General features: G+C 37.5%; 1 protein-coding gene, 1 long non-coding RNA gene and 1 pseudogene across 13 annotated transcripts; 2 read left to right on the forward strand and 1 right to left on the reverse strand.

Moving 5' to 3' along the window:
* Positions 1-1,284: 1,284 nt before the first annotated feature.
* LOC131247140 (CRM-domain containing factor CFM3, chloroplastic/mitochondrial-like) lies at positions 1,285-3,668 on the forward strand (annotated as a pseudogene).
* A 1,246-nt stretch (positions 3,669-4,914) lies between these two features.
* Positions 4,915-10,773, forward strand: LOC131246575 (uncharacterized). 12 transcript variants are annotated; one of them, XR_009171438.1, is made up of 7 exons: positions 4,915-5,250; positions 5,407-5,514; positions 6,620-6,700; positions 8,687-8,956; positions 9,113-9,184; positions 9,400-9,763; positions 9,928-10,773. XR_009171438.1 is itself a non-coding variant. In XM_058246837.1 (5 exons), the coding sequence occupies exons 1-5, from the start codon at positions 5,222-5,224 to the stop codon at positions 9,139-9,141; spliced, it is 318 nt and encodes a 105-aa protein (XP_058102820.1). In that variant the 5' UTR covers positions 4,915-5,221; the 3' UTR covers positions 9,142-9,393. The 12 variants fall into 12 exon arrangements, 1 of the variants encoding a protein (XP_058102820.1); XR_009171434.1 differs by having other exon boundaries at positions 8,687-8,715; positions 8,875-9,184; XR_009171432.1 differs by lacking the exon at positions 6,620-6,700 and having other exon boundaries at positions 8,687-8,715; positions 8,875-9,184; positions 9,928-10,095; positions 10,600-10,773.
* Positions 10,774-14,828: 4,055 nt separating this feature from the next.
* LOC131246578 (uncharacterized) lies at positions 14,829-18,032 on the reverse strand. The gene is made up of 3 exons (XR_009171442.1): positions 17,555-18,032; positions 16,212-16,547; positions 14,829-16,052 (listed from the first exon to the last, which is right to left on the reverse strand). It is a non-coding gene; the product is annotated as an uncharacterized LOC131246578 (long non-coding RNA).
* Positions 18,033-19,050: the final 1,018 nt, after the last annotated feature.

Raw genomic sequence — 19,050 nt, forward strand, 5'->3', positions numbered from 1 at the left:
TTATGAATATAAATTTATCTCAAACCAAATGGAGCTTAAGCCCTTTTTTAACACCGCTAATGCAACTCCTTGCATTGCCAGTCCCAAGCTTGGGTAAAGGAGGAGGGAGAAGGGCTTCAAGGTGAGTTTTTGCTGGCACATTAGATTAATCATTAAAAATTAGTTCTCTATTGAATCTATAACCATTTTGTGATTCTCATGCTTGATTGAGTTCTATTTTGTAACGTATACTTGACTGATTTTTTTTTTCAGGTCTTCTCTTCATGGGAAGGGATTAAACATATTCTAGTCTAACATTGAAGCTTACTATGGAAGCTCTACATATGTCTATGCTATAAGTCCAATTTTCCACGTATTTCCACTTTCTGGTACGTAGATCAAATTCTTTCTACCTGTACTGGCATTCTGTAGCTCAACTGAGCATCTATTCTATCATTGTATATGGAAGGACAAGAATTTTGTACATAGCCACCTGCATCCTACGGGGAGATATGAAGCACATCCAAAGCCAGTGGGTATCATTTAGCAGCTAGAGTCTAGTAGGAATAACTGGATTTTGCTTTTGGGAAAACATATACAACATGTGTTTCTTTTTTTCTTTTTTTTTTCTTTTTTTGGAAACTCACTCGTCTCTCTAGTGATCCCAACTTGCTCTCCAACTTTCTTTCTTTTTTTCTTTTTTTTTCTTTTTTTTTTTTGTATCATGGTTCTGAATATTGATTGATACTACGTGACATGATGTTGGTGGAGAATGAAATGTGTCATTGGCAAGTCACATTCCGAAACCAGAATGAGTCTGAACAATTCTAACTGAGTTGGAATGAGTTGGGTGACTGATACTATCATTGATTTCTTTGAGAATTGTCAATCAGCTGTGAAGGTAATATGATGTTGGTACATGATAGAAGAGAACCTTTTTTTGGGAGAATTGTTCATTATCATGTCGTAATCGTATTCCATTTTCAACAAGTATTTGATATCTATTTATACAGGCTAACATTCAATTTTATCCTATTTTGATATATCCAGGGGCTACTCAGAATTCAATCAAGGTTGCCCAGGTATGTATTTACTGATTGCTGATTTTTCTTTTTGCTGCTTATTATTTTGGATAATTCATTATTCAGATAGGTATGTATTTTATATCTATGGCCCACCCGTTGTCTTTTGGGCTGATTTTTGTGACCTAGGGGTAACTTGAGGTGAAGCATATGATACACTTGTCGGGATGTCGTGAATATATCACATGGGTACCACATCTGCATGGTACCACCATAGCTTATGATGGTACTGGTTTCACTGGAGCACGTCCTTTATGGGTAATTACTTGTTATTAGCTAAGAATCAGTTTCATCTCACTTACTGGCTGAGAACTGTTTCACCTCACTTGTGCAGATTTTGAAGAGCGCTTGTCTCTAGGAACAAGGATTATATCATTTTTTACAGGGGAAATGACTTCTTACCACCAGCCATGAAAGTGGCATTAGTAGAAAGGCATAAATTAGCAAAGATCTGGTAGGATGAGGAAGAGCAAGCACGACTGAGGGCGTCGACCTTAATTGCTTCAAATGCCAAAAGTGCTAGTGGGCCATTCGTTGCCGGTATGCTGGCAGAAACTTTGGCAGCAAACTCTCGTTGGGGAAATCAACCGAGCAGTGACAATAGAGTAAAAATGATGAGAAATGTGGCTTTAGCTAAACATGCTGCTCTCGTCAAATACTCAGAGAGGAAACTAGCTCATGTGTGTTTCACATACCACGGTGATATCATATTAGGGATAAGATTGCATATCCATCATGGTGAGGATAGTTATGGCTGAAATCTAATAAACGCTCATGAGGAAAGTTTGAACATGGTCCAGACTGTTATCAGGTGGATCCTACTGTGGATGGCCCACAACCCAAAAACATGACCTACCAGATAGTTATGACCTTTAGAATAGGAGTTTGTGTTTTAATGCTGATTTGTAGGCTGCTGATGTGATGTCTAAGGTCATCTGATTGAAATGGTTTTGGACTGTCAACTCTCTATGGCAAGCGTCCGCTTGGGGAATGGTCCAGATCCAGTCAATGCGTTCCAAGTCTACGATTTTAAATGCCATACATAGTATTTATGAATGGAGTTGATCATTAGTTCTGTTTTTGGAACTACTAGTAAAACTGATCTGGCACTTCAGGTTTATTACCCAATATATGCTTTCTAATTTCTGTTATTGGAAGTATTAGGCACAGGAGAAGGTGAAGAAGGTGGAGAAGGCTCTACGTAAAGTGCAGGAATATCTGGAGCCAGCTGATCTTCCAACCGATTTAGAAACCATAACTGACGAGGAGAGGTTCCTGTTCTGTAAAATTGGCCTGAGCATGAAACCTTTCTTACTGCTTGATAATTCACCATTCCCAATCATCGTCTCCTATTTTTCTCCTAGTGTATCTCAGACAGAATCATAAAAGACCATTTTATGAACATATCTTCTGTTTCAGGGAGGCGGGGTGTTTTTGATGGCACCGTAGAAAACATGCACCTGCGTTGGAAGTACAGGGAGTTGGTCAAGATAATTATAAAAGGGAAGAGCTTTCAACAAGTCAAGCATATTGCAATCTCTCTTGAGGCAGAGAGCGGTGGGGTGTTAATTTTCTTTGGATAAAACTTCTAAAGGCTATGCAATTGTCGTCTATCGTGGGAAAAACTATCAACGCCCACAAACGTTGAGGCCCAAGAACCTGTTGACAAGGAGGCAGGCATGAGCGCATTCAATCGAGCTTCAAAGGCGTGAGGTAACATTGCAGCTGATGAACCTGGCTATGAATTATAGGTTTTGAAGTCGATATTGTTTTCAATCCTAATGGTCCCCTTTTTTTTGTTTTGGATAAAAAAATCTCAGGCTCTGAATCATCATATTTCAGATCTACGAAAAAGAATTGAGATTATGAAATTTGAACTGGTATGATCTCCAGATGATTATCAGTAGAGTGTTTATGTTGAGGCAACTAAGGCCATCAACCCCATCGAAGAGTTGCAAATTTTCAATATTTGTCTTCTTGTAGCCATGTTTATTATTCTTTTGCAGGAACAAATGGAGACTATTAAGGATGTGGGTGATGAAGGCCTGTACTCCCAGTTGGATGATGCATATTCTTCTGAAGATGATGTGGAGGTGAGCACATTCATTTGTTTAGGCCTGTTATGAAGTATCTGCAAGCTGGGTTGTTCTTTTTTTTCAAGAGCCAATCTGCTAGGCAGATGGAGCACTCAGGAAATGGAAACTAAACTCTTTTTTTTTCTTCCACAAATCTCAAGGTAGATGAGAACAACTAATTTTTTATTCAAGTGAAACACATCCACCAAAAGCAGATGGGCACATGGGATCATAAAGGCTATGGGAAATACCATCTGATGAAGCATGACATATGAGATATGGAAATGTTGCTATGAAAGGGCGCTGAAAAATGAATGTGATATTCTGAACATGCTTTAGGACACATGCACAACAAAGCTTCTCCTGAAAAACTCTCCTTGAACTACAGGCTCTGTGGAAAATATTCACATTTAATTAACATTCAGCATGTATCGACAGGTCCGCAACTAAAGTATCTCTATAGCACAAGTGTTTGCATCTGCTGACTGATCGTTGCATTTGTTTTTAGCAGGATGAAGGTGAAGAGACATAGCTTTTTCATATGACTACATTGTTTGTATGATGAAATTGATTTTCAACCATGTGCAGTAAGCTTTTGGATCAAAGCGAAGCTGAGAATATGGTGTTAGTTGATGGAAAATTGATAACCAGTAGAGGCACATCCATGGAGTTCTCGCTTGCGATTGTTGAGAAGCTATTTAGCTACGAGAAGGCATTGGATCTTGTTGTCAATGAGAACTTTAAATAGACATGTAACTATTATGTTGCCATTGTACTTTTGTGAATGGATTGAAATGAATGATTGTATTTGATTGAATGAATGAATGAATGATTTAGCCATGATGTATTTATATGTATTAGCTTATATGAGTTGATCTATCAGGGCATGTACTACAATGGTAAAAGATGCCATTATTATTTATTTTTAAAAAATAGGCAGTAGCTTCGGCTATTAACCGTAGCCATTTATCCAGAAACCGTACTTGTTGCTAATTTTAGCCTTTTGCTATGGTTCTCCCTCAACTTTTCGCTACAGATATAATCCGTAGCTGTATATACTTTAGAGCTACGGAAGATATGGCTACGGATTTAATCCGTATCTATTATTTCTATGGCTACGGATTAAATCCGTAGCCATAGCTTTAAGACCAATGGCTACGGTACCAATGGCTACGGTCGTGCTACGGATTATAACCGTAGCCATATGTCTTTAGCTACAGCTTTTATTCGTAGCCTTTGCCCAGTTTTCTGGTAGTGGCGTATCTCACAATCCGGAATGAGTTATCAGGCATAAAATATATGATTTTGGGGTACCAAAAAATCGAGCAAAGGCTATGGACTTTGAAAGCTTTTAGCTACAGATTAAATCTGTAGCAATTAGAGTACAGATTTAATCCGTAGCTAAAACCTAATGATCTATAGCAAAAACCTACATCCTCATCGGAACCTCATTAGAGATTGATGGTGCTTAAGGGGCTCCATGGGGCCCATTGGAGTATATGTGTTTGATCTAAGCCGCCCATCAATTATTATATATAATTTTAGTGGATGAACCCAAAAATTATGTAAATTAAAGGTCTAAGTGGACCACACCATAAGAAATAATAAAAATTAAATTTCTATTGTTAATATTTGTGTGGTCTTCTTACATATTTGATATGGCTCATTTTTTGCATCAACCCTTAAAATAATACTTTAAAATTAATGGGCGTAGTGGATAAATAACATACATCACGGTGGGCCCCATGGTCCTAAAACCCAAGTCTTAGAGGGCCGTCCGTCACGCGCCCCTCCCCCAAAACGAAATCCAATTCCGTCCGCCCTTTTCTCCTGTGCGCAGACCTCCAAAACGAAACCATACCATCTCACTCTTCCCCGCAGTGTCTCTTCCTTATCTTCATCCAAAGCCATTCTCTTCTCAAAACCTCACCATCCCCAAAGCCTTCAACGACCTCAGCTGGTCGTCACTTCCTTTCTCGCCTTGGATTCTCTCTACTCACACCAAGCCTTCATCTTCTAGACGGAGATTTTCTATGAATGCGAGTTAACTTCCATTAGTCGGCAATCTGGCACCTGACTTTTATTATGATTTGCAGGAATATAGAGGCAGTTTGGTTTGCTGGGAAACATGCTCAAACCATACATGAGTAATAGAGATCGCGGCCCCTGTGATTGATATAAAAGAAAGCCCAAAATTACAATTTCTATCCGAAATGGTGTTAGATTGAGATCATACGAAGGAAGGTCGAATGGCCCAATTGCAACAAGAGGTTCCCCATAGAGGCCGTCGATCGTCATAAAACCTGCCGAAACGCTCCATCCCCCCACTCCATCGTCAAATTGTGGAGTGGTTGTGAGGATGGTTGCGATTTCTGGTGGTGATGGCCAAATCTCAGCCGCTTGATCATATCCATGCATTTCATCATTTGCTACAGTGGATTTTTTTTCTCCCCTTCTTCCTTGGATTTTGAAAGTAGAGCCAATGGGTGCGGCCATTCGGTCTGATGGGGCCCTTTTCTAATGTTCAATGCCCCAACATTCACCTTGTATGTAATATGAATGATCCATTGCCTCTGAAGCACTCACTTGCCAACCTATTAGGATGCCGGGGATTTTGGAGGCAGACTTTTTATTTTTTATTTTTTATTTCTATTATAACTAGACTAGATCTATCTTCTGTGAATCAGATGTGAATTGCATGCTTTGCACCTCTGTGTGGATTTTTTTTTCTGTTTATTTTTAGTTTAAGATGATGTGGAAAGGAACTGTACTTTTGGGGCTTGTAATTTCTCTCTTTCTATTGAATTATGAAACTTAGGTTAAGAATTACTGTCAATGGCAGTGTCGCTCTCAAGCGTGTTGAGTTTTGTGATACAACAAGGTCTAGTTCATCCGAATTCTTCTGTTAGGATCACAAGAAGGAAGAGATTGTGTCAGTAATCACTTGTAGCTACCCATGGATTCCCTCTATATCTATGGCAGGATCTGTAACACAGTGGTTGAAGTGCAGGCAGTTTAGGATGGTCTTAACCTAGAGAGTATGAAATTCTTAGCTTGTGTCAGTAATCACTTGTAGCTACCCATGGATTCCCACTATACAACCTGGAGAGTATGAAAATAAATCATCTTTAAGCTACTATATATGCATTAGTTTGTTTATGTGGACGTGTCATGTACAGAAATTCTTGGGCTTCTTGTTTGTCAGAGTTGAGATGTTTAGAGAATCGGAATGCTAATCCAGCTTGTAGATATATTGAAGAAATACTGTACGCATGATGTTTTGCAGGAATCTATTTAATTCATTTGATATAGCTAAGCAGGGGAGAGTCTCGCTAGATTTCAACCTGTTTGTTTACTGTAGTATGGATTTCATCTCTTTTGCATGTTCCTTCCTACCAAAGCCTAATTACAAGCAACTACATTTTCTCTTCTTTGGCCACGAGAGATTTTTTTGGAGGATGCTTAGATACTTTTTGCTCATAGGAAGGCAAAATTGAAGCTGAAGTTAAACTCACTGGATTCTCAGCTTAGGAGCATTGCCACCTAGGGAATCCAGAAAATATGGTACAATTATTGCTCCTGTGTTATACGCACCAGTCCATCAACACTTCTTTGTTGCTCGTATGGACATGGCAACCGATTGTAGGCCTGGTGAAACATTCAATCAAGTGTGCTCCTATGAATTGATAGGATATTCCCCAATTTGTCTATAATTTGATTTATGCGAAAAGGAATTTGATATGTTCCTCATATTTTGTGTTTCTGTTTTTGGTTCCATCATATTGTGATTGTTTCTACTACAAAATTTTGTCAGCTTTCTCCTCAATGAGATTTTGCATTGAGAAAAGGAACACACTAGTTCTTGCTTCATAAAGCCTAAGGATTGATTTTCTAGATACCCTTTATTTTGACATTACAGGATTGTTTCTTGCAATCAGGCTGGAACTGAAGTGGGCTGATTACTTATCAGCATTAATATTTAACTGAATCATTGATAAAGTATTTGAGGTATGAGAGCAATGAAAGATACTTTAGAGAGTAGCCAGCATGTAAGTTTAGGACTGACCCAAAGCACTAATACTTTAGCACCAACCAATATTCCCAATCCTGGGCCAGTAAAGGTCTAATAGGAACCAAAATATGTGAAAATTATAGATTGCAACAGACATTAGATTCCTAGGCTGTAATTTGCTACTTGTTGTTGTTTCTTGTTGCCACTACCTTATCGACGTGTTGTTGTTTCCTGTTGCCACTACCTTGCTGAGGAAAGGCTTTTCGTTAAAACCTTTTACATCTGTTACTAGTTACAACTTACAAATTGTCTGTTTTAATTGACTGATTATTTATGTTCGTGGTTATTGTCACCAAGTTGACGTGTGACTCTTAGGCTTCATTCTCACAACCTTACTCCAACTTGCTGGGACAAGGCTATGATGATGATGATTAGGAATACAAGAACTATAATTTCTGTCACTTATTGTTAGTTAAGGTTGGTGTTAGCCATGTTTGAAAAACTAGACTAGCTGTGAAACTATCATGTGGCTGGTCTGATCCCTGAATACAATGGGTTTGACAAAATGCTTGGAACAAAAGTGAAAATAGTTTATGAAAAAGCTAATATTTTCAAAATAAAATATCACAAACATAGCTTAGAATATAAAATCCAACCCATTGGCAAACAAAAGACAAAATGAAGACTGTTTATCCTTTCAGCTTGATAATCCTTCACTACTTCTATCGCACTATTGTAATTTGATTTTGAATTTTGTACATAATGCTAAAATTTGAAAATTTCTACTCAGCTACATACTTTTGGAAAGCTTAAAAGCTCTTTCATTGATAATGCTGTGGAAATATTTTGCATCTTATGTCAGGGCAGGTTACTTCTATTAGCATTTTCACTGCTTTAAGAAGTTGATTCTTTAGGCTAATTTGGAGAACCGAAAGGCATGCACACATCAAGTTAGTGTAAAACCTTTTTTGGTTGACGGGTACATGTTGGTTCAAGTAGGACCAAAACAGGTAGTGGGACCTTCACCCTACGATGTTGAATGTTATCAAAATTGTTCTTCCTCTACGGTTTAATATCATGCACGCATTACATGATGATGATGACTACAACCATGGTGTTAGGAAACAAGATATGGTGGGATATCTTCTGGGATATTAGGATCTGTTTCTCTTTGAATATATTAAGATTTGTTTCTCAGGAATTGCACATGTTCCAGGTTTGTATAGTTTTTTGTGCATGAACACAAAATTGTGGTGACCAAGATATTTGGTTTCATTTATTTGATACTTTACCTGGCTTCACATTTATGAAATATTTGATACATCAATAAAACAAAATAAATGATAATGCATCTATTTTCTATTGGATCAGTTTGTCCATTATAGAATAGTGATCGTGTTCATGTTTTAGATCTTGTGTTTTTTGGTTTTCCTTTTCAATCTTGTGATTCTGCTACCAATTCAAATTACCTTTTGGATGTACTTTTCTAGTGTATAGGATTCTATCAATCTGGCGACCATTCTCTACTGTTTATACAGGTTATGCACAAGCACCAGAAGTATTTTATGTGAGTATTGAAGGTGGTTGGATTCGGTATTAGATTGTAAAAATAATGGGTTTTTAGCATAGAGTAAAAATTCTGTCTGAAAACTTTGTGTTCTATGGCAATTTGTTAGAAATGTGAAATAAGCTCTGAAATCACATCCTGATTTTATCGGTGTTGTAGTGCTTCTTCAAGCCAAATGGTAAGGTAGAGCTGGTAGAACCAGAATATGGCGGAGCCATCTCTCCACAGTGCACATTGCAGGGTAATGTATCAATAAGAACCATCTCTCTTGTGGGTCATGTCACGAATGTTCTGTGTTTCAAAAATCACACACATTAGACATTCCTAGCCATCATTTTTCTTCACTTTCCTACACCGAATGTTGACTGCTTATTTGCTTTATAACCTTGCTCTGAAGGCCACGGAGCAGATGGGTATCCAATCTAAGTGTAGTTTGAAATCATCCAATCACCCTGCCATGTTTACTTTGGTGAGTGTCCTTTTTTTTCCCCTTCCACAGACAAGCACACAAATACATATATATTAATTTATATATTGTATATTGAAACCTCTGACAGTCTGTCGACGATCACAATACATGTTTAGTCTATCAGTCCACAATGTATGCTTAACTAAGAATGGGTTCCTTTTCAGCAAATCTTTTGCTTTAACATGTTTAGTTTTTTTTTTTTTTTTTTTTTTCAGCAAATCTACCAGCACACATCTAATTCTTTAGTTACGTACATATAAAGAAGCTATTCTTCTTTAGATAGGTGAACACTACGCTACATGCTATTTGATATTTAAACACTACCGTAGATCTACTATGGTCTGAGCTCTAGACCTAGATATTTAAACACTGTTTACGTCTCTTTAACTTGATCTTACTGACCATAAAGTATTTGTGGTTGCCTTGATTCATGTTAATCTTGTAACAAATGGCTTCTATTTTGTGAAAAAGTGCTTGCATTTAAGTCTATTGTGCCTATGATATTACAGGATTCCTTATATCATAATTTTTCCGAGGAGGAACTGATGCGAGTTCATGAATATAATTTTGACTATCCTGGTAATGTCTACCTTTTCCTAAAGTTGGAGAAACAAATATTCATGTAGAATATCTAAAATATGCATGTCATGTTGTAGTGGTATTTTGAGTCAAAATTTTGGCACCTGTTTGCTAATTATGTTGTGTATGAATCAGTGGGAAGATCCTTATAAATTGTTTGGCAGGTCAATCTTTCAGATGTGATAATTTTGGAAGGGATACTTTTTTCATATTGTTTCCAAAAATGCTGTGATCTAGTCTAGTTACTCATGTATATGAACCATGCAACAAAGTGGCAGCTGTAAAAGCTAGAAGACCATCTTTACGTGCATGAAATCCACCCTCTCCATAAGGTACAATACCCCTTTTCTTGACTTGATACCAACTCTTGATCAACATATGTTTCTTACCAAACTAATTTCTTAGTCAAATCTACTTGTAATTTCCATCACATTTCTTGCAGTCCACTTTTTTTCTGGTAAGATTTTCATTTAATCTTGGGTTGGCAATGGGTTGGGTTTTGGTTGAGTTGGATCAGCCTGGGTTGGACCTGTTCACTAAGCAAGCAAAGAAGTCAAACCTATGCCCAGCCCATTTACTAAATGGGCTGAGATTCAAACTAGAGTTCAACCTAGAACCCTTGAATTCAAACTACTTTCTACTTGTTGAGATTTAACTTTTTATGTAAACATTTCGCAGCTCATACGATTACAGAAATGTTTTTCCAGATGCTGTTTTTCTTTTCTTTTCTTTTGTTGTTCTTGTTGTTTTGTTTCGATGTTTAGTACTCGTATTTCTTAGAATCAGAATTTACCCATTGAATTTGACCCAAATTCATTGATAAAATATCTTTTCAGGGATCTATCTTACAACAATTTCAGTGGAGATTGCCAGGCTCATTCAGTAATTTCCATTTTACCATCATCATGGGCAAAGTAGTAACTAGTTTGTATTTCTGTAGGTAATTTCTTATTATATGAACCACGATGGCTGTATATTTTGTTGGAAAATAAGTTCTTGTTCATCATCTATCATGTTATTTTCCAACCTAACTAATTATTATTTTTTTCAAATCTCACCAACTACAGTACATTTTGGTTTTGTGAATCAATGAGTGCATTTTCATGGATTGGTTCCAGATGCAGTATGCCTCTCTTTGAGGACATCAATATTAATTCAATCTAAAATTTGGACGGCATTACCTTTTCTTATTTTTTCCAGTGCCATTTGTATGGTTAATTGGGGGATATAATGTGGCCACTGTTCTATGGCTATGGATCAAATCCAAAAGGTGGGCTGGAGTCTTTGACCTGCAGTTTGATTCTGATACATATAATACAGCTAAATGCATGGTCAAAAATGAAAAAATATAGGCTATAATCCATACTCAAATGGCCAAAACAATTGATTAATCAGATGTTTGTAGCATATGATTGGTGGCATGTTGTCTCTCAGTCTCTTCTAATCTTGTCCTGATTAAATCGCATCAGTTTCTCTCTCGTTTTCTTTTAAAATGGGAGATTATCACTTGTAGCCATGTTAATGTGTCGGGTGTGTATTTCACCTGATCCGTGAAATAGGTGGGCCTTATCACTGACTTTTATGCCTGATGAATGGTTTGGCTTTATTTCTGTGCAACTACTCATGCCATGCATGTCTACCTTGTTGGGTTGCAATTGATTGTTCTCTTTGAATGTTCTTCTGGAAAATTGGGTTTTACTTGTGTGGCATTGTAAGGTTAAATACCAGATGTTGGTATTAAAACCATTATTCTTTTATTAGTGGGAGTTTGTGTGTATGTTTGGATGCACAGAATCCATGGGAAAAGAATAGAAAAACAATATCTAATGATGATTTTGATTAGAATGGTTAAAATGATTAAGCATGGATTCTAATTTTGAGTTCTTGTTAGGATAGGAAGTGGAAATCTCATATTTCCTCTCACAATAGTCACATAGTTTATTGTGCCAAGAGTCCAAATTATGGATGAGGGTGATATGATTGTTGGGCGAAATTCACCCTTTCCTTTGCTATCCAAACAACACAAATTGTCATATCAAAGGAAAGCCTTTTTCCATTGTTTGGTATGGAATCCATGGTTTCCAAACATGGCATACGTGTTTGTCTGATTTTTATCCTTTTTTTTCCCCTGGTGGGGTGTGGTGGAAAGATACTGTTCAGCTTCCTTTTTTACGTGCATGGAACTGTTTTGTTTTCTAATGTTGTTAATCTGGGTATCTGTGAATTTAAACATTTTGGTGAAGAAAACTTCTTTCACAGTTTATTAGGCCTTTTGTCGAGTTTGTTTCTGGCTTCACCATCTAGAATACTCTTGTAATTGTCATTGTTTGGTGATTGCAGTTTAATTGTTCTCTGTTTTGTTAGCCATCATGGGAAAGGAGAAGGTTCACAATAACATTGTCGTCATTGGTCATGTCGACTCTGGCAAGTCGACCACAACTGGGGGCATCTTATCTACAAGCTTGGTGGAATTGATAAGCGTGTGATTGAGAGGTTTGAGAAGGAAGTTGCTGAGATGAACAAGAGGTCATTCAAGTATGCATGGGTTCTTGATAAGCTCAAGGTCGAGCGGGAGCGTGGTATCACTATTGATATTGTAATTGTAATTGTAATTGATTGAATGAATGATCGTAATTGATTCATTATTGAATGAATGATCGTAATTGAATGAATGAATGAATGAATGATCGTAATTGAATGAATGAATGAATGAATGATTATGTAGGTGATGAATGAATGAATGATTATAAAAAAATTTAAAGGATTTACCAGCGGTTTTATGGGGATTTGGCGGCGGTTTTGACCGCCGGTAAATGCCAGTTTTCTTGTCACCTTAAAGTAGTATACCTGTAATGAGAAGTGGACTCTCCAGCACTGAACTATTCCTGTACATTACACATTAATACGTTGCTAAGAAAGCACCAAACTTATTCCATCACGAATCTCTTTTCTCATTAATACATATGATTAGTACATGATTTATTACTAGCCTTGACTAATATGTTTATTAGAATAGAAAGGCCTAATCATAATAGCCTTTCATCTCAAAATCAATACACTACTGAAACTTAAAGAGTAGTTAAAATCAGAACTTTGTACTTAGGCTTAAAAAGTGTTGAAGAAAAGACAATCCATACAAAGTAAGACACTTAATTCAAGGCATACAGGTATGGTAGAGGGAGACCAGCCACGAAGTTAACTGATCCAATAAATTGGTTGCTCTGCAGGTCACTGACAGAATTAACCATGGATCATTAATGGTATCAACTCACATTGCAATATAAAAAAATTAGATAGATTGAAGAAACTTAGCCCATTAGCATACTTACATTTGTTTTAGATTTGTTTTAGATTCTTCAGACCAGTAAATATGTCCCCAATGGAACCGGAGAGGGAATTGTGACTCAAATTCCTGCACTTGGAAAAAAGATCGGTTGGCAAATATGAACTGGCTACTCATAAACCAGAGACTTTAACATGCTCACAGATTACAAGAACTTACAAATAACAGAGAGATTTCAAGGAAGCTAAGGAGAATAGAATATTCTGACTCAGCCGATTGAATGCCAGGTTTCTGCATTGCAAGAAGAAAACAAAAATATATCTTGGAACTGAGATTCAATTTTTTTTTTTTTTTTTTAAAGATTAAATCCTATATGGGAGATGGATTTCACAGTAAAGCTTCTCTAGATCTTCAGGGCTCTGTAAGAAGTCATACAGCTTCACCTGGTTCCATGCCACCTCAATCCCTTCATATTCATCAAAGCTATGTACCTGCATCAAAACCCACCAACATCAGAGAAAATTGAAAAGGACCCAAATGAGAGACAGAAAGAAAAATGAAAAAGGTAGGCCCACTGACTTTCACTGATGATCAGACAGATCAATTTCAAGTATGTTTAAATCATTCATTCCTTTTGTATAACCATGACCCACTTGATGATTGGAGCATGCCAATGGGTCCTTGAGCCAAGTTTAGGAGCCCAAGCCGTGACCAATGTATTGCCATCCCTAGCTTATGTCACTAGCTATTATGCACTACCAAATAAATACATTATACCTTCCCGAGTCTAAAATGTTCAATTTCTTCAATATCATCATCAGGAAAGCGGCCCACAACTGCAAATCCAAATAACTACTAGGAAACTAGCAACCACAGTAATCAGAAAGAAATCTGAAATGATTGATTATTTCATAAAATTTTTGTTTACTTTCGTCTAAAGCTAAACCTGTCACGCCACATTAAATGGCAGTGACTCATTGCATGCTTGTATGTTGATCCAGACCAGTTAGATCATTGGGCTTATTGAATATGGAGCCACCTTGAAATCAGAATGATCTAAAGATTCTGAGCGTCCACATTAGATCCATGGATTATAAGTAATACCAACTTAATAATAATATCTTTGGATAATATTGTAGTATTAAATAGTGGATTGTAGCCTTTTAAAAAAATATTTATTTAAATAGTGGATTGTAATTTACAGAATTATGTGTATGTGTGTAAAAGAAAACAACAAGGAGAATATATAATCCAAGAAAAAGCTATAGGATAAGTGGCAAGTGGTTTCACCTACTGATTTCTTTAAGTAACGCATTCATGATTGCTTATTAGACTATGTTTAACAGCTTTGATATCAGAATTGTTCGGGACCAGCTAGGAATATTGTTTGATTCATGTGATTATATGCTCCATCCACAATTGGGACCTACAATTGGGATGGTCTAGATAGCTTGACATCACTGTCAGATCTTGTGGGTTTGGTGGTATCTTAAGACACCAATATGAAGCTAAAGGACAGTGTCATGAGGCGAAAAAAGAACAATACCATTGTTCCACCCAGCTGCAATCAGGATCGACGCACTCAGCTCCAGCAGAAGTTGGTGAAGAGAACTTTATAACCTGATGCAGACATGTGCTTAGACATTTTTGATACATTCAAGTCAAAGCTATTTTTTTCAAATAGATGTTTCCTCTACTCACAGCAGGTTCAGTGCACTTATCAGATACCCCAACACTAATAAGGTTTATTTAGAGCTTTTAAATTGGGATAAGATTGCATGGACTTGAATTTTCATATCTGAAAGTATAAGAAAGTCGTTAGAATATGGGCAAGAAAAACCACTAGGGCTCAACCCCATGTAAATAGCTTACTAAGAGAATAGAGGTCTTAGAATCCACGTACCTTGGAGTCTTGGATGCTGATAAGTGTATAGTTACTGGAGACACAGTTACACAGTGCCAAACATGATGGCTTTTAGTCGGATTCACGACATCCATACATTCTTTTCTAATTGGCCTGCCTTATATACTTATACATTACATTCATATATATATATATAAGAACATGAAGGTGTTCAGAGAAAGGGGAATATATATTATGGTAAAAAAAAATCTATACTTCTTCCATTACCAATATACTCAATTGGCCTGCCTTATATTATACAGATCCCCAATCAGAATCACAACAAAAGCTGATAGCTGTGATCATTAGAACCATCAACTATTTTATAGTACATAAAGGAATAATGGTTGTAAATGATTCCAAGATGGAGAAATGGAAACATGAAAGGAAACAGGATGCAAAGAGACTCACCAAATCCATAGCCAAATACCAACCAAAGAAAGTAACCATTTAATATACCCTTCTTATTTGATCTGTCGAATCTGCAGTAACAGCATAAGCCCATCATAAATACAAATGGTTATTTGATTTTATCATGGTGATCACCTGGCGCAAAAATCATGGTGATCCACTCGCCAAATGGACCACACCATTTCATGATTTCTGCACCAGGTGATCGTCATGATTGTTCCCGCCTTCTGCATAACAATGACAGAGTTACAATAGTACCTGTATGAAAATGAAACCAGCAAACCTAGAACCCCAGTTAGGTAAATTTTCAAAATTTCCTGAACCCTTGACACCTAATAATCTTGATTTCTCCAATTTTCCCAAAACCCTAAAAACCAAAATTTGCAAAGTTCCCGAATTTTCCACCTACCCTAACACCTAATTTCTCAAAATCCCCAAATTCCCCTTTCAAGGACAGCCAACAGTTCAGAGAACCCACTGAATTTATACTATGAATGCAACCGCTTTTCATGTGCCAAAAATACAGTGGAGCCATAGAAATCCCAAGGAACCCCAACAGTATTCTCATTCAAAGAAAAGGGAGATTTACATAGTAGAGCTGGTCAAACCTGAATATGGCAGAGCCAACTCACCAAAGTAAACATGGCAGGGTGATTGGATGATTTCAAACTACACTTAGATTGGATACCCATCTGCATTCATAGATGAAGATGAAGCAGCAGAAAGCGGAATTTCTTAAATAGTAATATGTAGAATTCTAGCATATGTTTATTACTGTAAAATGAAAAAAATAAATAAATAAATAAAAATTGCCAATAGAATAAGACTAACAATTTTGTTTATTGAGTTACCTTGAAGAAGGATGAAAAAGAGAAGCACAAAACCATTCTTGTGTACATCCAGGCATAGCATAGGTACTCTGATTCAAGAAAATAGTTATTGTTCTTTTCATTGTGGATTGCTGAAACGTGGGCCATGCAGCAAGAAACAGTCGTGTACTGCTGTGCAGGATATAATTCCTCTATTCTGCATTGGGGGCATGAGCAAGGATCGAACGCACAAGGGGATATAACAGAGAAGAGGCTTACCTAGTTGATCTTTTCATTCAAAGGACCATGAATCCAATGTTCCCTCCAAACAATCGAAGATGATAGAAGACGTTCCGTCTTCCATCCTGATTACTGCAGCTGCAAAGAAGCAAAACCACTCAAACACATCTGGATTAGAAACAGCATAAGCAACCTCAACAGTCTATACATAAATGACATTTCTATTGGGCATCTAGACACATTCAAATGTAGAAACAATGCATTCTTGCATCCACCATCAACAGTCACCACAAACCAGATGCTGCCCATGTTCCAACATAGCACATTGTAAGAGATCCGGGCTGTCCATCAGACGTTTTCTTTGTTCTTTGGGATTTCAGACGTTTCATCATCTTCCCTAAAGGCAATTCAGCCCCCTCTAAGATTTCAATTAGATCATAGGATCTGAACAGAAAACTGTAGGATTTAAACAACATTGAGCAAAACATTCGGCTCATAAGTTAATTTACATATCCAAATAATGCTAAATTAATCTACTAGGAAATCTCACACATCTGTAGGTTATGGTATCAACATTTGAATCTCACTGGCAGATGGTTTCTATAGACACAGCTAATGAAAGAGCCAAAGACCAACTAAAACGGAAATCATATCAGATTACCATTAAAAAGAGTAGACTAACAGATGCACACAAAATAAAGCCAACAGAACCCAGGGCATTGGACCTGAAGATATTGATGATAAACGGCAAATGGCGCTGAATTCGAAAGAAGTGGTAGAAGCTCTTGAACTATGCTCCAAGTAATATTAACAACTTGCTAACATTCAGCCAATTAGTACATCCTTTTGTATATTTACCTAGTAAAACCATTTTCTTTCCACATCTTTGCGGCTTCTGGTGATGCCCTTCTTCCAGGTTTTGTTGATTTGTAAATCTTGTGTAAGTGTTGTCATCATGTATGCCATCTAAGTGGTTAGTAGAACAAGGAGACATATCCATAGGATCCAAAGCTCCATTGCCAGAAGAAAGAGTTGTATCAGTGGTGCTAACTGATGGCTGAGATGAGTTAAAGAGCAGAATTGAGACACAAGTACCAGAACATTAGATGAGACACATTCAGTTGACAAAGAGATGGATACCGAACCTGAATCTGCTCTGGGAACCTCAGTTGGAGATCCAGGCCATTCACCAGCACTCTTCACTTTATGTTGTCTCATCCACCATACACATAGCACACATTCATGTGAAAACAGACCAATCAAATTATATAGCCCTCAGTTTGACTTTTGACCATAGTTCAAAAGTCAAACTAACATAATCATCCTGGCCAATTGATCGAACAGATGATTGAAAACAAAAATGGTCAACAGGGGAAAATTCCCCAGTCATTGTGAATCTATGTGTTGGTCCACTAAAGCAGGGTCAACTAGATGGATGATACAATGGGTTCATCCAACCATATAGTGATTTGTGCCCCATTTACAGAGAGTTGAAACGCAGGACCTCTAGCATGATTAACACAAGAACATTCTTGGTTGAGGCATTTCCTCAAACAATTAGCATGCAGATTTTCATATAAAAATAATGAAATGCTTTAGTGAAATAAAAATAGAAATTCATATTATTTTTTTTACTTTCTTGATCAATTACAAAACTTTCATATGATTACATTAACTTCATGTAACTATCAACAGTGAAATGAAAATGATAAGGGGAAAGAAGTCTCACCAAATTAATTCACAAGAAGAGGAAATGCAAGTTACAAATTCAACGCCACCACATCTTAATAATCGCCTCCATCACTGAACAACATGTGTCGAATCTCATCCAAAAGCCCTAAACCTAGGAGGGAGAAAGAGAGGGAAGGGAAGGGAATAGAATGCAAAAGCCCTAAACCGCAGAGGGGTTTAGATCTGTACCGGTTTGCAGTGAGTAAAAGGACCAGATCTGGCCAGAGGATGAGAGAGAGAGAGAGAGAGAGAGGTTCTCAAGGCGGGAGGGCGAGGACGGGGGCCGAGAGAGAGAGATCGAGCAGAGACGGAGAGGTGCAGAGAGAGAGAGGAAAGGCGCAGAGAGAGAGTCGGCGATGGGGAGAGGAAAAGTGCCGAAAATGAGATCAAAGCATTCGCATTTTGATTTAATAGAGACCCTTTTACGGCAGCTGGATTTGGTTCCAGCCGGCAAAGGGTTCCACCAACAGTCGGTTTTGCCCTATTTTCTTGTAGTGTGTTATTATTAATGTTGCTGCATGGTCTCGGCCGCTGAATGTGGCTGCTGATTTATTTATTTTTTTATTCTACTTAGCCCTTCCTTTCGGAATACATTAATCTGCCAGATTCGACAGTCTTTTCTTTGTGTCCATGTGATGGCCCACTAGATCAACTGATCGTAATGCCACTTGAACGCTCCTTAAACTTAGGTGAAGGTAACCCTTTGTGAGTGGATCCGCGATCTGAAGCTTCCAGCTGACAAGCCATACAGACACCTAATGACTCTCGTCCCCTCATTAAAAACGAGATTTTAGGGCCTACTTAATTAGGCTTGGTGACGCAGGGATGGAAGCAATGAGGTCGAACACTGTGCTCCTCAATGATAACTACTCCATATCTACGGGTTTCTCTAGACTTCTCACGGAGATTT

The sequence above is a fragment of the Magnolia sinica genome, chromosome 5 (assembly GCF_029962835.1).
Source record: "Magnolia sinica isolate HGM2019 chromosome 5, MsV1, whole genome shotgun sequence".
Classification (NCBI taxonomy): domain Eukaryota; kingdom Viridiplantae; phylum Streptophyta; class Magnoliopsida; order Magnoliales; family Magnoliaceae; genus Magnolia; species Magnolia sinica.

Coding starts and splice junctions, on each gene's coding strand:
- LOC131246575 (XM_058246837.1), top strand. CDS start 5,222: ATGATTTGCAGGAATATAGAGGCAGTTTG. Junction 8,716..8,874: donor AAGCACCAGAAGTATTTTAT/GTGAGTATTGAA, acceptor TCGGTGTTGTAG/TGCTTCTTCAAGCCAAATGG. Junction 8,957..9,112: donor TCCACAGTGCACATTGCAGG/GTAATGTATCAA, acceptor CTTGCTCTGAAG/GCCACGGAGCAGATGGGTAT.